General features: G+C 36.7%; 1 protein-coding gene across 1 annotated transcript in view; it reads right to left on the bottom strand.

Annotated features, from left to right (window-relative positions):
• smyd2a (SET and MYND domain containing 2a) overlaps window positions 1-11898 on the bottom strand; it is a 39602-nt gene extending 27704 nt beyond the window's left edge. The window contains exons 1-2 of the mRNA XM_088626229.1: window positions 11520-11898; window positions 4024-4087 (exon numbers count right to left, since the gene is read on the bottom strand). Coding sequence (XP_088482355.1) covers window positions 4024-4087; window positions 11520-11695 — 240 coding nt within the window. The 5' untranslated portion in view covers window positions 11696-11898. The remainder of the gene's footprint in view (window positions 1-4023; window positions 4088-11519) is intronic.
• Between the last annotated feature and the right edge of the window lie 7749 nt (window positions 11899-19647).

The following is a 19647-nucleotide window of genomic DNA, read 5'->3' as shown; positions in this document are numbered from 1 at the left end:
TGCAATGATTTCATCAAAAGGGCTGATCAACACTTTGCACATGTTGCACCAGGTTGCAAACTCTGTCTTGCAGGGTTCTGCACCATTCCTCTCATTCATCCTTGACTACCATACATGATCACAAAAATGTTCAATGGAGCTAAAGTCTGGTGAGTCAGGCATACACAGCGCACAGCATAATCACATTCTCTTCTTTGCAAGGAACATGTTTTTGAATGAGCTGAGACATTATGGGTTATTTAGGGCTCAGTCAGCCCTTTCCCAACGAACCAGTACAGCTTGTTCAAGCTCTATGAGAGGTATGGGACAGAATCCCACTGACAGCACCTACAACCAAGCATGTCACTGAAATACTGTTTGTGTTGCTTAAAATGAAAGCCACACAAGCTGCCAACCTGTTATTTTCACAGCAAAGCTCCTGTTGATCAACCCTGTTGATAACAAATCTTAATCAGCAGAATGAATTTTCGCGTTGTGTCTGTTCAATAAATTGTCAGTGCACTTGGCTACAGAAAGATTTGCAGTCATTTTCCTGATAATCTTGTGAATCTGTTACAGTTGTTAAGTACTATGTTTCTTTAGATTTTCAGTATGTTCAGTTTCAGTTTAATAGACCAAAAGTAAAGGATGCTTACTTAATTGACACCATCGCTCTAAGAACTGAAAATAGAATAATTATTTTTAAATTATAAATCCTTCATCTTGGCGAGTAAACAGTAGTTCACCCATCACATGGAGGACTATGGATTGTCATAGCAACTGCGAGAACAAGCTGGCTATAGCTCAATTTAAGAACAGAGACACTGATAAGCCTTTCATGAGTCTGGGTTACATGCGCTGTCTTGGCTGCCACATTTATTACTTTAGGTATTGGCATACTGACAAATTGAAGCACACAAGCTCTCATCAGTTAGAAAGAAATATATTTCTTTATAGAATATAAAAGACCTTATAAAAGAGCCATAAAATTCCTTATGAAAGTAAACCCATATATTAATGTACTAGAGCAAAGGCAATATATTGTCACTCTAAATCTTTACTCAGTCTATATAAAGGCTCATTTTTAGTACGATCATTTTTTTCAATTTATAAATACATATATAGCATTAATATAAGCACATAATTTTTAAAGTATTCAGGCCAGAATGTTCTGCTAAAAATCTTTGTAAAGCTAACTTTGTGTCTATTTCTCAATATGCTATTATCATTAAACCTATCAGTTTGTTATACAATTGGATAAACTAACCATATAGCCCTGATCCAATCTGATTAGAAATGAAAGGAACACTTATTGGGTTTTGGTTAATTTCATTACTTATTTGGTTACTGTGTTAAGTGTAGTATCAAACACAGTGAGACTGATGAGGTGGCATGGTATCTGCAAAATAGGTAGGACGATGATTAAGTCAAAGTTTTCCAAGAGCACCCAAAATTCAACAAAGAAATCAAACTTATAAGAAAAAATCCCAGTGTTTTGTGAAATTTAATAACCCTATTATTCCATGGCAAACCAGAAGACTGCAGTCTAGTTTTTTGTGTAATTAATTTCACACAAGCACCGATGTTCTCCCTCGCGTTTCACTCAGCTACGCACCTGGATTTATTTACTGGACCTCAGGTTTGATTTTCCCTCGTGTCTTTGCGGTGTCTCTTCGGCTTTGAACTACGTTTGTTCCTGTTACAGCTCTAGGACTCTTCTTTTGACCCACGGACCACTACTACAGACCTTCAGTAGAGGTTCATAACACAAAGTGCATGAATGGAATAACTTTTATAAAATTAAGGGGTCTAAATAAATAACATCACTGACAACTTTATCAGATCTCTCTTATATTCTTTGTACTGTACTGAACTGTCCTGTAGGATTGTACTGTACTGAAATCCTTGTCTTAAACCACTACACAAGCATTTATAATCTACCCAAGGTATCTGAATTATGAATACATGTCTTATCACTAGTGAAGATGTTTCAGTTGCACTGTATTGCTAGCAAATTTTATCAGCTTGAGAATGCAGCTTCTGTCTAAATAACATTACTCTATAATGTCAATTTCATCTGGTAACCCTAAATAACATCCACCCAGTTGAAAGAGTATCACAAAAACAAGAAAGATGGCAAATAAGAGGAGGCCATTCGGTCCATTTGGCTTAGTTGGTTATTAGTTAACTGATCTGAGGAGAATGCCATCCAGACATTTCTCAATTGAAATATTGGTATCGCCTTCAACAAAAAAATGGAAACCTCATCTGGGTAAATGAGGCACACCAATCAGATTGAAAGTGAGGCTTCCATAGAAGTGTGGCTCATATATTTATTTAGCAAATAACATTCCATCATGCTTAGTCTAAAACTATGTATAAAAATTATGAATAGATCTGAATGTGTATAATTATCTAAGTACATCAAGAGGAGAACCATTGACTCTGTGACCTCAGTGACCAAGACAGCTCAACTTGCTGATGTTTCACAAGAAAAGGTTTCCGAGGTCATATCAGCATGGAACTCCCAGCGAAGGATATTGAATCATTAGCAAAAAGGGCAAGAGTAGCCAAAACATCTGTGCATGAATTCAAAGTGCAAAGTGAAACATGTGAGTAATTGCTGTTTGATTTAAAAGTACCTGCATCAGTTTAATTAAAAGGGTCTACAGAGAATTCCACAGAGTGGGATACTGCAGTCAGACTGAACTGCACAAGCAGCTCATCACTCCTGGATATGCACACTTCTGAGTCCCGTCATGCAAGGAGCGGGGGAAATGGAATATCGAGCAGTGGAGAAATGTGATACAGCCAAATGAATGATCTTTTAACATGTTCTTGACAAATGGGACATGTGTGGGTACAGTACATGTCTAAAAAAACTCTACAGTTCAGGGTTTTTAGTTCCAACGATTAAGAGTTCTGTTAGTTCCACAACGCTGCTGGGTGCATTTTCCTGGCATGGTTTGGAGGCATTCATTCCCTCAGAAAGCTTGGTCAATGCTAATTACTATTTAATTGTACACAGTAATTATCTTCACTCCATTTTGCAGCACTTCTTTCCTGCTGGAAAGGTCTAGGACGACAATGCGCCCATCTGCAGAGCTCAACAGTTTGATGAACATGACACTGACGTTATCCATGTGCCACGGCTGTCTCTGATCTGAACCAAGTCAAACACTTAGGGGATATTCTGAAATAATGCTTAAGACAGAGTGTGAGAGAATGCTTAATTTCCAGGTTTGAGATTATTGACTTTCTCATCAAAGAGCACTGCCACGTCTGTCTATTTTCTACGCCATTTATCCAGTAGAGGGTCGCAGGAGAAGCTGGAGCCTTACCTGGCAAGCAACAGGTAGCAAGGAATGATACACCCTGGACAGGACGCCAGTCCTTTGGAGGGCACAGACATAAAAACACACACCAGGGCCAATTTTACAGAAGCCAATTATCTGTATATATTTGGACTGTGGGAGAAAACTGACTTTACATTGGCATTATCTTTAAGAGTCCACTACCTGTAGGTAACTTGTTCTTTGTATAAAATATTTAAATAGTCTATTGTAAATGCATTTCCAATTATCTTCCATTAGTGTCCACAAATTCCACAATTGATCATGAAGAGGTATTTTGGGCTTACTTTTTCTGTGTGTGTATTCAACAAGACTTATTCATAAGATTAAGCTGTCTGGGCAAAATAAAATTGGAATTGCACACATCAAAGGAAATGAAGTATATTTCACTGAACAGTACATTCAAAACGTATTTGAAAATATTCATCAATTCCTCAAGATGAACAAATGCCTTTTATAGACCACCATTTTGACAAGACTAAATTGTTCTCCAGACTGTGCTGAATCTTTTTTTACAGCAAAAGAAACATATGGAACTAGAACAAGTCAGAGTAAAGCACCATAACTACTGCAGTGCCACATCAGCAATGAAATGGCTTGGACTCAATACCTTTCAATAGTTAACCTAGGTGGTTTAATTAATCCTAACAACATTTATCATATTGTGTAAGCTGAATGTTGTTCTCCTTACCTGACAGTCAACATTACAGTAGAACGCTTGTTTACACTTCCCACACTTGGACAAGCCTTCTTTCCTGCAGAGCATAAAAATAAACAAAATATCTTAAGCTCAAAAGAACACTATGCTATAAGACATTTAAAATAAAATTTCTAGTTGTAACAAGTACTTCAACAGATAACTCAGATAAAAGCCAAAAGTAGCTGAATAAGACACACAGAAGAAGTGTATCAGAACGAATATTTCAGTGTCTAGGGTACTTCTTTGCGTAGGATAGGAGGAGAAAGGTAGGATGTTGGAATAAATACTGTACACCATACTCCGATATGAGAGGTGTCTCGAGAGATAAGGAAAAAGAGGTAGTGAATGCTCTGCGATGTAGTATAAAGTGTGTCTAGATTTCGTGTCTGTTGCAAGAGTGTGCAGTCTCAAAATAATCGATAATTGTGAGCGTTGGATAAAAACACAGGGAAGATACACAGAGGGAAGAAGTCTGGTCAGCCTTCCCCAGAAAGGCGGAATAATGTACAGTATGAGATCGAGGATCCTGGAGGGATACAAACTCATACAGTATGACAGAAATGAAGAATAACTGCTTACAACCCCAAATTCAACTTGTGGTGCAGGACGTACGGGATACAGGAGGTAAGCAGTGAGACTGGAATTTAAATGAATCTGTAATGGCAAAAGTGGTTTAAAAGGGAAGCAGGTGAAGTTCCAGGGCCTGATCAACATACTGTAGCACTATGCAGTCAGGAGGCCACCAACCACTATGAATGCAATTCTGTAGAGATTAGACACCCCTGCTTGATCCATCACACCTGAAAATCTCTTAAGTCTCTTGCACACAACATTTAGAATTATAATTCAATGCATCTGCACCACACTCAAGGACATCCACTGCGGTAATCCATGAAAAACCTTGATTCGTCACTAAAGAGGATTTGGCTCTGTTGCTGGCAAGTTTAACCTCCAACATTTATTTTTCTAGTGATATGTTTGTCAGGTAACAAATTTCTTTTGGTGGCTCATTTTATAAGTCAATTTAGGGTTGACCACAGTTAGTGGTATTATTCATAAAACCTTAATATATTTGCGCTTCCTCTTTGTTTTCATGGTTTTGTTTCAAATGGGCAGCTAGTCTCCCTCAGTGCATCTCGAATCAGCACTCTGAGGGCAGATGAACCATTTAAAAACCATCTATTGTCAAGAAAAATCATATTTTGAGCCTCAACTCTCACATTCATTAGTATTAAATATAAAACAAATAAAAAGTAAAACAATAATTTCCCCATTATTTGTTTTCTGAATATTAAGTTAAGGAATATTTGCTGAATTTGCTAGAGCATACCAAGGTATTTCCATAGCACATTGTAGTAAAGCACATACAGTACTAGGCATGATAAAACTATAAGAATGCACAGAAAAACTAAAAATGAAAAATACCTGGATAGATTTTCCACAGTAAACTTCTAAAATTTTCAGATGGCTTGCAGTCAGTGGCATAGACATTGTGTCAGTAAAGCTGGACTGCACACATTTTCAGCACGCCACCTTAAAAATATCAGAGCGTCTCACTGTCACATTTTTTAATTTAATGTAGGTTGCATAAACGTTATGTACAGTAGGTCTAAATATCAGCAGTCTCTTTCATAGTCTCACATAGATTATTCTTATTGGAAAGCATTTAGATAATTTGAAGATCGAGTCACGTTATAGTTTTTCAGCCAGTGACAATTTTTACATTTTACTGCTGAAAATATATTAGTGAAGTACATGAAATATAAACAGAGAGATCCTCATGGTGAGTGGAGAGAGAGTGTGTTGGCATGTCATCACTTTCCCTCCCACTCCCACACACTCAAAAGTGTTTATATCAGTCTGCACTGTTTAAAATATCCCTTAATGGGGAATGGGCTAAATCAAGATTAGAAAAGGCAAGAAAAACTTTAGGAAGAAAAGGGGGAGCTGCATGGACAAGATCTCTTAAAGCACAGCTCCAGGAAATCCCTAGGTGTGTGTCTTGACATGTGTCAATGTGAGAAGTTCACACTATAAAGCTGCCATGTCAATTACAAAATACAGCAAGTTTATGGGTATTGGTATTGTATGAGACTGCATTCCTTTCAGAAAAAGAAAACAGTGAATTAAAGTATAAATTGGCCAAAGAGATTTAGTTTTAGCAAACATCTAAACTGCTGTTTCAAAAGTATTGCTATTTCCCAGGAACATTGTAACAAATCTCTCCAAGGCAATTTTTGAAACATCCAATTTACTAGACAATGAGGAAAATATACAACAGTGTGAGACCATCTGTTTCAGTCCTCTGTACCTTGTAATACAATAAAGGGTTGGAAAAAGCTTAGGCCAGGTGGTAACATCCACTCCCACCTATTTAATGCACAGATTATTGTACTATCTTGCAAACTATTTTATTGTTTTAACTAAACAATATAATCCTAAACCAGATGTTATTCCACCACAACAACTAGTTTGATTATACAGGATTCATCATGTAGGCTACCCACGACTGAGCTTTGTGCTTGAAACGCATTGCTCTTCGCTATTGCTACTCATTTTGTTCTCTTTGCTTTTGAGGCGCTATTTATTATTTGTATTCATTAAGGCAAAAAGTCAAAGGCTTTTTTCACTTTAAATTAGGTGATGAAGGGGCACAGCAGTAGTCTGTGACCCAGTGATTCAGCTGAAAGCAAACCCTGTGTTTTCTTCAATTACTAACATACTGTAGCTCCGCTGTAGGTTCCAACACCTTAATGCATGAGACTTTCAGTCAAAAACTGCAATTGTATACAATTTGTATTGATGGTTTCTTTTATTCACTTAAAAAACACTTTGGTTAATAAACAGATTCCCATGTCTTTATAACAATTTATGTAATTATTTAATTGTTTTTATCAACCTAGACTTGATGTAAATGTGTGAAAAGAATATGATAGATTATGTACCATCGTGGCTGCAGGCCGGCAGATGATCTTACAGTGTATTACTATGAAACAGCATTTCAATATGGACTCTTGTGTACATTACGTTGGCATTTACACATTTGTTTGATATGCTTTCTTACGAACACACTCCCTTTCCCTAAAAAAATGTGTGTAAAACACAGATATTTACACTCATTAAAGGCATATATAACATTTTTCCACCGAAACGTAATGCATATTAAGGACCAGCTTGCAGCTTTTTTGTCTCCTTCAAATTTCTGAGTAAGCCTTAAACAAGAAATTCTAACCAGAATCTAGGCACTGCCATCTTTTCCAAACTTACCATCCTCTTACAAAAAAGAGGGCTGGTAGGCCAAGTGCGCTGCTCAAATACACCACAACACCACTCCCCCCCGCCAAATAAAATGTAAACTTTGTATGTTTTTTATATATTGGAATTTACACATTCAATACTTGCATTTAATTTTACGTAATACTTGGTGTGTAATACCTATTCACATGGGTTTTAAGGCAAATTCAAGGTCCAAGTTTAGCAACCTTTTGGATTTCACATAAATAAGAAGACAGACTTTAATAACCTAGTTAAAAGTTTTGATATACCTTCCTAGTGCACCGATACTGTATATAACATCAGGTTGGCTATTTTATTTGTTATTTTCAACTTAGAATTATTATATTATATAAATATTCTCATTTTAAACCAGTTTGAAATTGCTAAATGCTTGCCACCAAGTAAAAGAATGGCTTTTTACTCTGACCAACGAGGATACGCATTTACTCTGGAATCTAGAACCCAGTGAACGACCAGCCATGACGTTTGCAATAAGCAAATTAAAATGGTCTGAAAGCACAATCAAGAAAAATTGTGAAACGATACAACAAAACGTTAAAAAAAGAAATGTTCTACTTCAAATGTCTTAGATCATTATATTCAAAGACAAAACTGGAGACAAACAATTTGGGATGCGTTGGTTTATTGTACATGACTGTACTTCCAAAGATGCTGCTCGGATATGACCTTTCCTGCAACTACAAGCTAACACTTTTGTATGAATATTTTTGGTGCACTCTCAGATAGAGTAGAAGATTTGTGATGAAGTATAAGTACATTTGTTATGATGCTGAGCTCCATGAACTGTCTATGTTTGAACACAAGAGTTAAAGGGTCTTTAAACATTCCCGTCACGTAAGCCTACTTAGTGTATAGATTCGAATAACTTAGAAGAAGCATAAATTAGGCATATCTAAATTGTACTTGTAAGATTTTTTGAGACTTCCTTTGCATAAATGTATTAGTTCCTTCAGCAAAACATGTACAGGTATACAGCTGCTCTGTGCAGTATCAATAGGCTACAGTCCTAATAGCTGCCAATGGAGAAAAGGAGCAGGGTACCACTGCAATGCAGTCAGGTTTAACTCCTTACATAAAACTGCATCTAATTCCTCTTCCAGCAACAGAATAGAGACAGCATTAATAGGCCAGTCCCTCCTGATTTCAGCAGCTTATTTAGTCATTTAGTTATCTCACAGTCTACAAGCATGACTAAACAAATTTATAGAAAATTATGTAAATGAATTACAACCGTTCACTTCATGGCTTATTTATAAGCTTATTACACTATGAAAGCCTGTTTCGTCTTTCGTAGTTTCTCTTCATAGCTGGAAGACATCTGTTTGGTATGATGCTGAAACCCCCAAATAACTAACCGTAAAACACAGACATGAACCCAATGAAAACAACTCAAACTGCGTCTGGATGCCCTGCTGCCCTACTGATCACTTATGGTGACTTTTGTATGTTAATAATAATATTGACTGGACACTCCATTCAAAGCGTTTTACATGCAGTGGGGACTCCCCTCCACAACCACCAATGTGTAGCACCCATCTGGATGATACAACGGCAACCAAATTGCACCAGTACCTTTGCCACACATCAGCTATGAAGAAATTAAGCCAATTCATACATAGAGATCAGTAGGAGATCACGATTAGTAAATTTTCAAGGGGGAAATTTACCAGGACACTGGTACATTCTTTTAAAGAAATGCCCTGGGATTTTTAATGATCATGAATGAACCTCAGTTTTACATCTCTCACTGCATCATGTTTTGACAGCATAGAGTGAAGAAGTTGGGAAACGACAACAAAGTCAAGGGGGATTTTACTGAAAAGTAACAAAAACATTTTGGTGAAAACCATTTTAAGTATCTTAGTACCTTGTTCTAGATAGGAACTCAACTGGCCCACTCTTTGTAGTAATCATAGATTAAAAAACTGTTTAATGTGCATAAATACTGTTACAGCTATAGGTGACTAGGAAGAGTCTCTAAGAGTTTAGATAAAGTTATTATCATCTAGCAGTGTAAACATCTCTAGCTTCAAAACTGAGATGTAAGGGGTTCCCTGATCAAAACCAAATGGAAAGTTTACCTTGGGTTACCTAGTTAATTAAGCTGTGGGTAAATTATTGACAATGAGCAGTCCAGAAACACACCAGATGAGATCACATCAAAACACAGAAGAGAGGAAAAGGAAGAGGGAGAAGGTCAGACCTCAAAAGAGGAGGCAGGAGGAGATGGAACTTGAAGCTTGCACTGGGCGAGAGCCCCTACTTCATGATCATCCAAACTAAACCTGATTGGAGATAAGTATTTGAAGCTTGCTAGAGAGAGCTTGCTGTTCTGTGTTTTTAGGGAACTTGGGTTTCCTAGGAATAAGCTAAACATCTTTCCTGCTTGTGGGGGCATTTTTAGAATAGGGAAATAGGCTCCCATTTATTTTGTGGCATCGGGGTTTGAAAAGTGAGACATTTAACTGGAGGTTGCATTATATTTATTAAAAGGGAGTTTACTGCACTTCTTATTGTGGCTTCTGTGGGCATTATTTAAGAGTTCAAAGCTTAGTAGCTGTCAGGTTTTCTGGGTGATTAGGATGTTAGGCCTCTGAAACACCTCATTTGTACATATTGTAAATATAGCACCTTGTGTGTTGTATATTGTGTTGTGTGCAGCGTAGTGTTTGCCTTGTCATTTGTTAATAAACATTTGTACCTGGATCATTACTCTTTTCACTGAAGCTGTACCAGAGAATTCACATGCCTTTAATTATACCAACCTCTCAGGTATATTCTGGAGAAATCACTTACAAGTTGGGGGTTATGAATAATTATTTTACTAACTGACTGAAGAGCTCAGTCAATTCCTGAAATTCACAATTATTGTAACCCCTCATTTGCAACAATACACTTTCAGTCTCAAAGAAAAGTAGTTTTCTTAAATTCAAGTTATGCTTTTGTCAGTCCCTTTACAGATCATTCAGATGGACAACCGCCCAAACAGTCAGTGGAAGGACAGACTGATGTAACCCATAGCCATGCCCAGAAGGCCACACATATCCAAATTTCTATACAACAGTTACCTTTCATGAAAGATAAAGAATTGTGGAGTATAAGGTACTAAAACACACCTATTTCAGCCTTTTTTATATCAGGACTTTTAAAATATTTTTCTACAGAGCACTCGAAAATGTGCCTTTTAAGAAGGGACTCCACAGTCAATGCTATATTAAAGACAAAAGAAGAATCTGTTTATGCTTTCCAAAATACCTCCTGAAAACGATAAGCTATTAAGATGCAACCAGCAAATAAAACAACCCATAAACCTCCCGTTAAAGCCTGCATAAAACCTGGCAATAAAATGTGAGATGCGTCACCATTTAATATCCGCCAACTTCTGTTTGACAGATTTTAAGGCTCATCCAACGTGCCATAGGAAAGTGCCAGCGTTGTCCAGTGGTTTGCTGGACATAAATCTGATCGACTAACTTTTGAGTTAGCAACAGATGTTACTGCTCTACCGCAAGAAATGCAAAAACTTCACACGAGTATGAAACGAATTAGAAAATAATAATTGCTGAAGTGAACTGATAAATTCCAGAAACTGAAAATAATTAAGCTGTTTTTTAGATAATTAATATGGCTGTTGCACATCTAAATGAAAGAATGTTTTATTGGAAAAGGACAAGATTAAATTAATAATTTGTAGTATCTTAACTGTAAGGTACTACCGTACGTGCATTATCCAAAATGGTCCGCGCATTCCCCAGGACTAAGGGCAACGCACATTTTCCTTCGTTGTTATTGTAAAAGTCATCGATACCTACAGACCCCTAACACGTTATCCTTAATACTTCTTTAATTCTAATATGGTGATTTTCTGAAAGTTGTGAAGTCAACACACGAATACTAAAAACAGTTCAAACTGTAACTTGAGTAGTAAAATAACGACCTCAGCAAAGTAGTGTTTAATTATATAGTTTTATTTTTTAATTATTTGTATTAAGTGCACTGAATTTCATGACGTTCTGTTGCTACGGTCCCCATTCATACTCGTAATCAGCTACTGAAAGTCCATTACGACCAACAGGAAGCCTTTCTCTCGAACTACTGCGATGACTTCCTTCCAGCAAGCAGTCTTTCTCAGCACTCCGCCGCAGTAATGTTAAATTAATTGCTAATTGAAAGTTATGACAGTGACGTACCTTGCAAAGCAGAATTCACAGTGGTTGCCTCTCTCGTTGACTGTCAATACGTAAGTATACGCCGGGCACGTAAAAAGAAGATCTCCAACTTTAAACTGTTTCAAAGCCCTCAGTCCCCTGCCTTTGCCAGGACTAATAAACCTTTCGATTCCTTCTGGCGTGCCCTCTGTCTTCATTTTCTTGACGTGGTTATTTCCTAATCGTGTCTTGCCTTGCTTTTTCTGATAATTTTGGAAGCACTCCCAGTGAATGTTCTATTCGATCCCTTACTACAAGAAAGATCAGGTTTTGCCTGGGTGAATTAAAACCTTTGCTATTAATGGAGCAGCGTCACTCTCACCCAGAACTACATAAATGGTAGCAGCAGATGGCTTACACAGCTACAGCATTGCTGCAGGATTCCGTGGGGTCTTAAGGACCTAAGGTTCAGGGTAATAGACTGACGTATTACGTGATCTCCAGACCTCAGGGTTAAGCAGCCACGCTGCTGTGTGTTAGACATATACAGTACAACAGGATAACATTCTGAGTGATAATTCTTACGTTTATGTGTTTGGTATATTTGCTAGACAATAAATTAACTATATTATACAGTAACACCTGCTGTTTAAGTGTGGCTGTATTTGTTCAAAGTTATTACCACCATTACCCTTTGTTCAGGGAATGTTTATACAGTAGCTGTGTGCTTCTGTTCGTACACCATATGAACATGTGAACGGACATCATCAATTTCAACTGACAAGAAAAAAAATGTTTATTCTGTTACTCAGCAAAAAAAAAAAAAAAGAGCACTGGTAAGGATAGGACCTGCAGCTACACACTACTTGAAAAAATCCTATATTGCAGCAGTGACATACAGCAGCTACTGTGGCATACTGTAGCTCAATAACGCTATAACTGCAGCACAGCACTTGCAAAGCTATTCCACTACTGTCTGTAACACTGTTTTATAAACTGCAGCATCCTGCCCCCCATACTTCTTCCCATAGAAGCAGCATGTAAAGAAGTAGAATACTTTATTAAAAACATTATTTCTGTATTGCAGCATAAACCAGGTTGTTAAAGACTCCAGTTTTGCTAAACCTTGTGAGATAAGAAGGATAAGAGCAGGCTTTCGTAAACCTCTTCTGAAGAGAAGACTTCAGTGCTCTATAATTAGGTGTACCCTGCTGCTAATGAGCAGGACAAATATCAATAGAAGGGATTTGGGGATATTTATCATTAGATTTTTTTTCTTTCTAGGAGAACTTTACTAAATACTTTTGGAAAGGGAAAGGAAGGAAAGTATATATTTTGTTTTCATGTATCCCTCACGGTGTTTAAATTTATAAATGACTGGATTGCAGTTTTAGGAATGCCTTATTTTGCTGAATAAAATTGACTTGTTTCATTCAGCCCCGGGGTCCGTCGTAACCTAGTGTCTCATGTGTCCACTGAATGAAAGTAGAATACGCCTTTAATTCAAGAAAACACGAAACACGTCTCCCACAGTATATTTGTCTCAATGTGCAAGTCTCTGACAGCCATGCAGGTGTCCCATTATTGCATGTAGCAATTAAAGATTGAAAAGTGAGTCACCTTATTTGAATACCACAGATGCAACAAGCTGCCTATTAGAACATGTATTAATTGCCTCCTTCAGAATATTTAAGTTTAATTACCTTTTTTAGCTGGTATACCTAATCATTCATAATCATTTTCTATTTATTGTTTTAACTGTGGACATGAAAGAGGGTGTGAATAATTCTTGTGTGCTTATGTAAAACATCATTGAATGAGTAAATGAAACTATTATGGTTGTGAATACGAGTTCAATTGTAGCACTTGAACTTCTGTGAATATTACTACAAATGACTGTTAATGGCCCTTCAGCACAACCACTAGACATCCCAGGGATAAACTAAATAACTTTACTCTATGAAGACCTATGCTATACAAATACTGTACATGTATTTTTGGAAATGGATACTGTATAAATCTAAATATTTAAATAGCATTTCCCAAATAACTATTCTACTGCAGTAACAAATCAAACAAAACCGAAAAAGGCTTTAAATGTATTATACAAATTAAAGTACAGTAACATAAAAAAGGTTTAAAATGAAAGGAGGGCATTCAAACCATGTTATCTATTAGGTAGTTAGCGCTAAATGATCCAAAAATGTAATCCAGCTGTTTATTGGAAGAAGCTAGAATACAGAATCTCTTTAAGAGCTTGGCTGCATAGCTTGTTACGGTCTCCCACACCCCATTACATAAAGAAGTGCCTCCTATTCTCATTTTTAAATGCACTTTCACATGCTCCACGGTATGTCCCTTTATGCATGTTCCATTCTGAGATAAGCAATTATGCAGGTAAATATGACAATTGAGATCACAGAAACATGGTTAACTGAAACCGATGATGCCGAAAGTAACATTAGTGGATACACACTGTTCCAGAGTGCAGGAAAGACAGAAGTCCAGTGCTATACTTTATATTAAAATGAGTATTCAGGTTTAGGAACTTAATGTAAGCAAGATCTTGAGTTTCTGAAATTAAGTAAGTCAGACTGTTCAAAAGTCATTCTAAAGGTATAACGTTAGGTGTGTGCTATAGACCCCCCGATGCACATGTTGATTATAATTCAGCAATGAATTAATTCAGAATTCATTTTAGCAATGAAGTAAAGAATTTATGTACAAAAGAAAGAATTGTTTTATTAGAGACTCCAACTTTTCCAACAAAGACAAGGAGAAACCAATTGGAATGTCAGACCGATACCAGATATTTTGTTGTTGTTGTAATGTGGTGACCAAAATAAGGCACAACATTCTAATATTTATTTTAACATAAAATACTTTGATTTGAATGGTACACTTTTAGCTATATAAAATTATGTTTGGATTTTTTTTTATTTCTACCCATATATATGGAGGTGGTGTGGAGTACTGGGTAAACCTTTGGACTGATTATTGGCAGGTAATGGGTTCACATGCTCACTTTCATCCAGCTGTTTATTGAAAAAGAAACGAGAGCATCTCTTCAACACCATGCTGTAGCTTGTTTCAGACTCCCACAATCTGTTGCTTACTGATGTGCCTCCTTTTCATCTTTTTAAATACACTTCTACACACAGTAGTTTCCATTTGTGCCCTCTGGTTTGTGTTTAACTCTTCATTCTAAAGAGATCTGCTGGGTTAACTTTGTAGCAATACAGTATATTTTCTAAAACATGATGAACAATAAGGTATAGAGGTATACTTTACTAAAAAATGTGGCCTTACAAGTGTGTGATAGATAGATAATACTTTATTAAACTTTTTTAAAAATTATATTAAATTGATGTGTTACAGCAGTCCAACCCAAGACAAGCAAAAACAGACATCAGAATAGTTATAAAACAAAAGACAACAAAATAAATAAATAAAAAATAAATACATAGGTGTGTGCAAAATGTGATGATCATAGTCACTGTAAAAACAATACAATATGTGCAAAATGTGCATAGGTTTATACAGACTGATTGTCCAAAAAGTACAATGGAGCAAACATGCTGTCCATAGACGAGCAAATAAAGGGCTAACAGTCCTAGCCTAGGCAGCGTTATAGACCCTGACAGCTGCCGGTAGGAAAGACCTGCGGAAACGTTCCCTTGAACATCGTAAAAGTGCTCCGCTGCCCAGTAACAGTCCCATGAAGCGGATGAGAGGTGTTGTTCATGATGGCTGTGAGCTTGGTCAGCATTCTCCTCTCAGCTACCACCTCCATGGGGTCAAGGTTCATCCCCAACACAGAGCCAGCTTTCTTGATAAATTTTTTGAGCCTATTTGCATCTTTTGTCATGAAGCTGCTGCCCCAGCACACAATATGTTTTATTGACGAGTTTAGCCATTCAAATAACTGTTCACAGTAAATATTATTATATTATTATTATATATTATAATAATATTGTAATGAAGTGTCTTAAAGAACCTAAATAAAACAACTGGCATTGTCAACATTTCCAGCTTCAATGCATGTGTTTACCTTAGTTAATGAAGTTTTGGGGAAATGACTAAGTGTCAATCAGCAGCCCAGGAATGCATATGAAAGATGCAGGTACAGAAAAAGACAAGTACAGAGGAAAGAAGGAAGAAAAAGAAGATTAGGGGCAAGACAAGGGGAAAGCAAGAGATTCTTGTCCAGATCACCCAGAAACACCAGTATTTGAACTTTGTCAACAGAGCTATTCTGTGGTTTTCAGGGAACTCATAATTTCCTGTGTAAACATTCCTTTGGATAAAAGCAACCTTTCTGGGTTAGTTGGTGCATTTTTAAAATAGGGAGATAGGTTCACATTCATTTTGTAACATCCAAGTTTTCAAAAAGAGAGATTTAACCACAAGTTTTATTCTGTTTCTTTAGAAAAACAACTTTCTCTTATTTTGTCCTTTGTAGATGCTATATAAAAGTTTGAATACTTATTAACAGTCTGGAGTTTTTCTGAGTGGTTAGGACATTAGGCTTCTGCAATGCTTTGCTAGCAAAAGTTGTATGTTATATGTCCATATTGTGCGTTGTTCAGTGTATATTATCATTGTTAATAAATATTTGTTTAACCTAGTGTGCCAGAATAATTACTGTTTTCACTAAACTGTGCCAGAGAACAAAAAACACATGTGCCTTTAACTATACCAACAGCTCATATACTGTATATTCTTGAAAAAATCTTTACAAGTAGGGGTTATGATTATTACTTTATGTATTGATTAATTGGCTTAGTTATTATTAAATATTATTTCCTGATATTTAACATTTTTGTAACCCCCCTATTTGTTATATGATTTATATTAGAAATAATAATATTATAATGTTATAATAATAATGACAATATCATAAAATGAGAAAAGGCAAGAACAATAGCAAAAACAGCCATAGTATGTCATCTTTATTATAGAGGTTTAGGTCCTCATTTGCAATTCATTTAAGTTAGCTGTGCTTAGTCAATCTTTTGATTAATCAAATATTTCCTCTGTCAAAATAGAGTCATTCTCTTCAATTATGTCCTGATAAAGATCCTTTGTGGATGAAAATGATGACTACTGCTTTTATGTATTTGGTAAAGAATTCTCATCAAGGTTTAACACTTGGCATACAGTATGTCGGAGGCTTCATGGACTATGTTTGATTAAAGTATGCATATAATGGCCAGTGTTTTTGTCAGGACTGGTTTTTTTTTTCTCATTGTGTCCGTTTTATTCCTTTAATGAAGGTCTCCAAGCTTTCCTTGCGCAAACAGCAGGACAAGTAACAATCAACAAAGATTGAAGGACACGGTGTTTGCCTAAACATCCATTGATTGCCACACTCTTAGTAGTGATGCATTAGATTGTTGGGGAAGCTGAACGGGCTGAACAAGATCTTTAAAGGAGAACAGAAAGGAAGCACATTGGACAAATGAGGAAGGGACAGTGCATGGTGTCTCCTGAATAAAGTCAGTCCTTAACCACCCCCCACCCCCACTTGTTAGAGTATGTCTGCCTGCCCTCCATCACCAGACCAGTGTGTTGATGAGTAGGAGCACTGGACACAGGAGAGGTCTTAGGAAAACAGGGATACACAGAGTTTATTTTTTAGTGTGGCAGAAGTAAACATGCAAGAACACTGCAAAGATCTGGGAGATGAGCACTTATGTTTTTTGTTTTTTTTTGGGGGGTGGTGGAATTTTTGTGTTTTGGTTACTGTGTTTTTGTGTGTATTGCTTGAACCTGCAATGAACCTGTTCAGGGGAGAAGGTTCCCAGCACCTTTAAAATTGCTACTTTACATGTAGGTGGCTTAGCTGGCTACAGTTCCTCCATATATCTGTAACATATATCTGTGAAACTAATCTAAATATTTTGGAGCAATTAATACAAGAGTGTAGGATAATTTATACTTTCAAATGTAATGTCAATTCTTATTTACACATAATGTCAAGACAAAGTTGTTGTCTCACAAATATAGCAAATTATGGAAAAACAAATTCTCACATCATATTTTAAAATTTTATTGCATAAATTGCTTTTAGAATGATTCTTACAATTGCCAGAAGCACAAGAGAAACATCATATTTATTTGTAGGTGGCAATATGGCTTTTTTTTAGATAATTTGGACCTAATGTTCTTTTTTGCTTTAAACCCTAATTATAATAAATTATCTTAGCGGTAGAAAAGAGGTGGCAACATAAATATAATCTGGAATGTACTCTGATAGGCCATCTGCTTGTTTTTGTGGCTCAACCCACAGAACAAACAGCTGAGTTAAGGAAACAGACAGAGGACATGATGCAGCTCACACTGATATACGAAAAACTCCAATGCACAAACACAAAGTTGCAAAGTGAAAAACTCTGGCCAAACTTGAAGCAGCAGTACTCAGCCGTGTGCCCATATGAGTTCCCTGTCACAATCAACTAATGGAATGCGCAAAACACAAACCAGCAATCTCTGAATTATAGGAACCAAATTATGCTCAGAGCATAACCTGTACTGATGGAGCCAAGTGAGGGCTGAGCTACAGGCAACAGGCTATAGGATGATAGATAAAATCAAAGTTGACAGCAATGCCCCTGGCACAGTAGGTTTGGTAATCAAGAAGATGCTCTTCAATCGTTGAGACATACAGGTATCATTGTGTCAAAATATTCAGGAAAAAAAGCACCAAAAATGGAAGAAAAGTACATTTTGAATAGTAGATATACTATATGCTACAATGTGACAGATAAGGTTCAACTGCTCTGCAGCTCATTTTTTAAAAGGAGTGTTCACACCACACTCATTCCGCATACTCAGCAATTCTGCATTGCCCTGGTTTAAAGGTGTCATGCATTGCTGCTTAAAATATTACAGTGGGACTTGCATTCTGGCAGAAATAGACCAAGAAGAATAGATAAAATCTTCAGATAGGTCATAAAACTTCTATTGCCTTTTTTCTGCTTTTCATTGTATTCAGGAAAAGGTATACATGCCAGTATTCACAAGTGCTTAAACAGATTTTAAACAGTGTATCTTGAGAAAATCTATCCTGCTGTATGATAAACTAAAGAAATATATTTAATGCCCAAACACAAAGTTGCAATGTGAAGAATTCTGGCCAAAACCCTGGCCCTGGCTGGCAATACAACCCTGGCCATTACATCCACCCTCCTCATAAACCCATCCTGAAAGAGGTACAGGTGATTCTATTGCATCTCTCCGCCATGAAACGTATGTATTTCCAGCCCAAGACTCTACTGAAACACTTCTTTAGCTTTGTTAAATTCTTCAGTCTGCCTTCATTCACCTTATTTTGAGCGGTCATCAATTGTAGTTTGCATTATTGCTAACAAAACAGGAATATTGAAACATTTCACGTGACAATTTTTCTAGGCTTAATAAAAACAAACAATGCATACTATTCCATTTGTGAAACAGATAATAATGTTTGGGAGAGGCATGGTGGCACAGTAGTTAGCGGTGCTGATTTGCAGTGCTGTGGCCCTGGGTTCAATGCCTGAGAAGGAGTTTTCATATTCTGTACAGTACGTGATCACATGGGTTTCTTCCAGGTGCTCCAGTTTCCTCCCACAGTCCAAAGACATACAGTGCAGTACTGGTAGGTTAATTGGTTTCTGTAAAATTGACTGTGGTGTGAGTGTGTGCATGTTTGTGTCTGTGTGTGCCCTGCAATGGACTAGTGTCCCATCCAGGGTGTATCCTGCCTTGCTCCCAATGCTTCATAAGAGGCTCTGGGCCAACATAACCCTGAACTGAACATTCAGTTATTGAAAGTAATGTGATGGGATGATAATAATGTACTAGTATTTTGCAATTTAGAGCCCGGTGATGGTCTTGAGATAAATGTCCAGGGACCGATGGTACTCTACCATTTGTACTTGATGAGTTGTCAGATATTCTTATTCTCACAAATAGATATGCCTTATTTGCAAGGCATCAACAAAACCTTTCTACTTCAAATCACTCAAGACTGATGTAATACCAATTTACTTATTCAAAGATTTCTAATGTAGAGGCCATCAATAAAAAGATGACAAAACTGAAAACAAATTACAGATCAGTAAAACTTGCTTCTACAATCATATATATCATATAATCATGTACATATGTGTAATCTATAATCAATGTC

This window comes from Lepisosteus platostomus, chromosome 3, assembly GCF_059453375.1.
Source record: "Lepisosteus platostomus isolate fLepPlt1 chromosome 3, fLepPlt1.hap1, whole genome shotgun sequence".
Taxonomy (NCBI): domain Eukaryota; kingdom Metazoa; phylum Chordata; class Actinopteri; order Semionotiformes; family Lepisosteidae; genus Lepisosteus; species Lepisosteus platostomus.
This window is presented reverse-complemented; position numbering and strand designations above follow the sequence as displayed.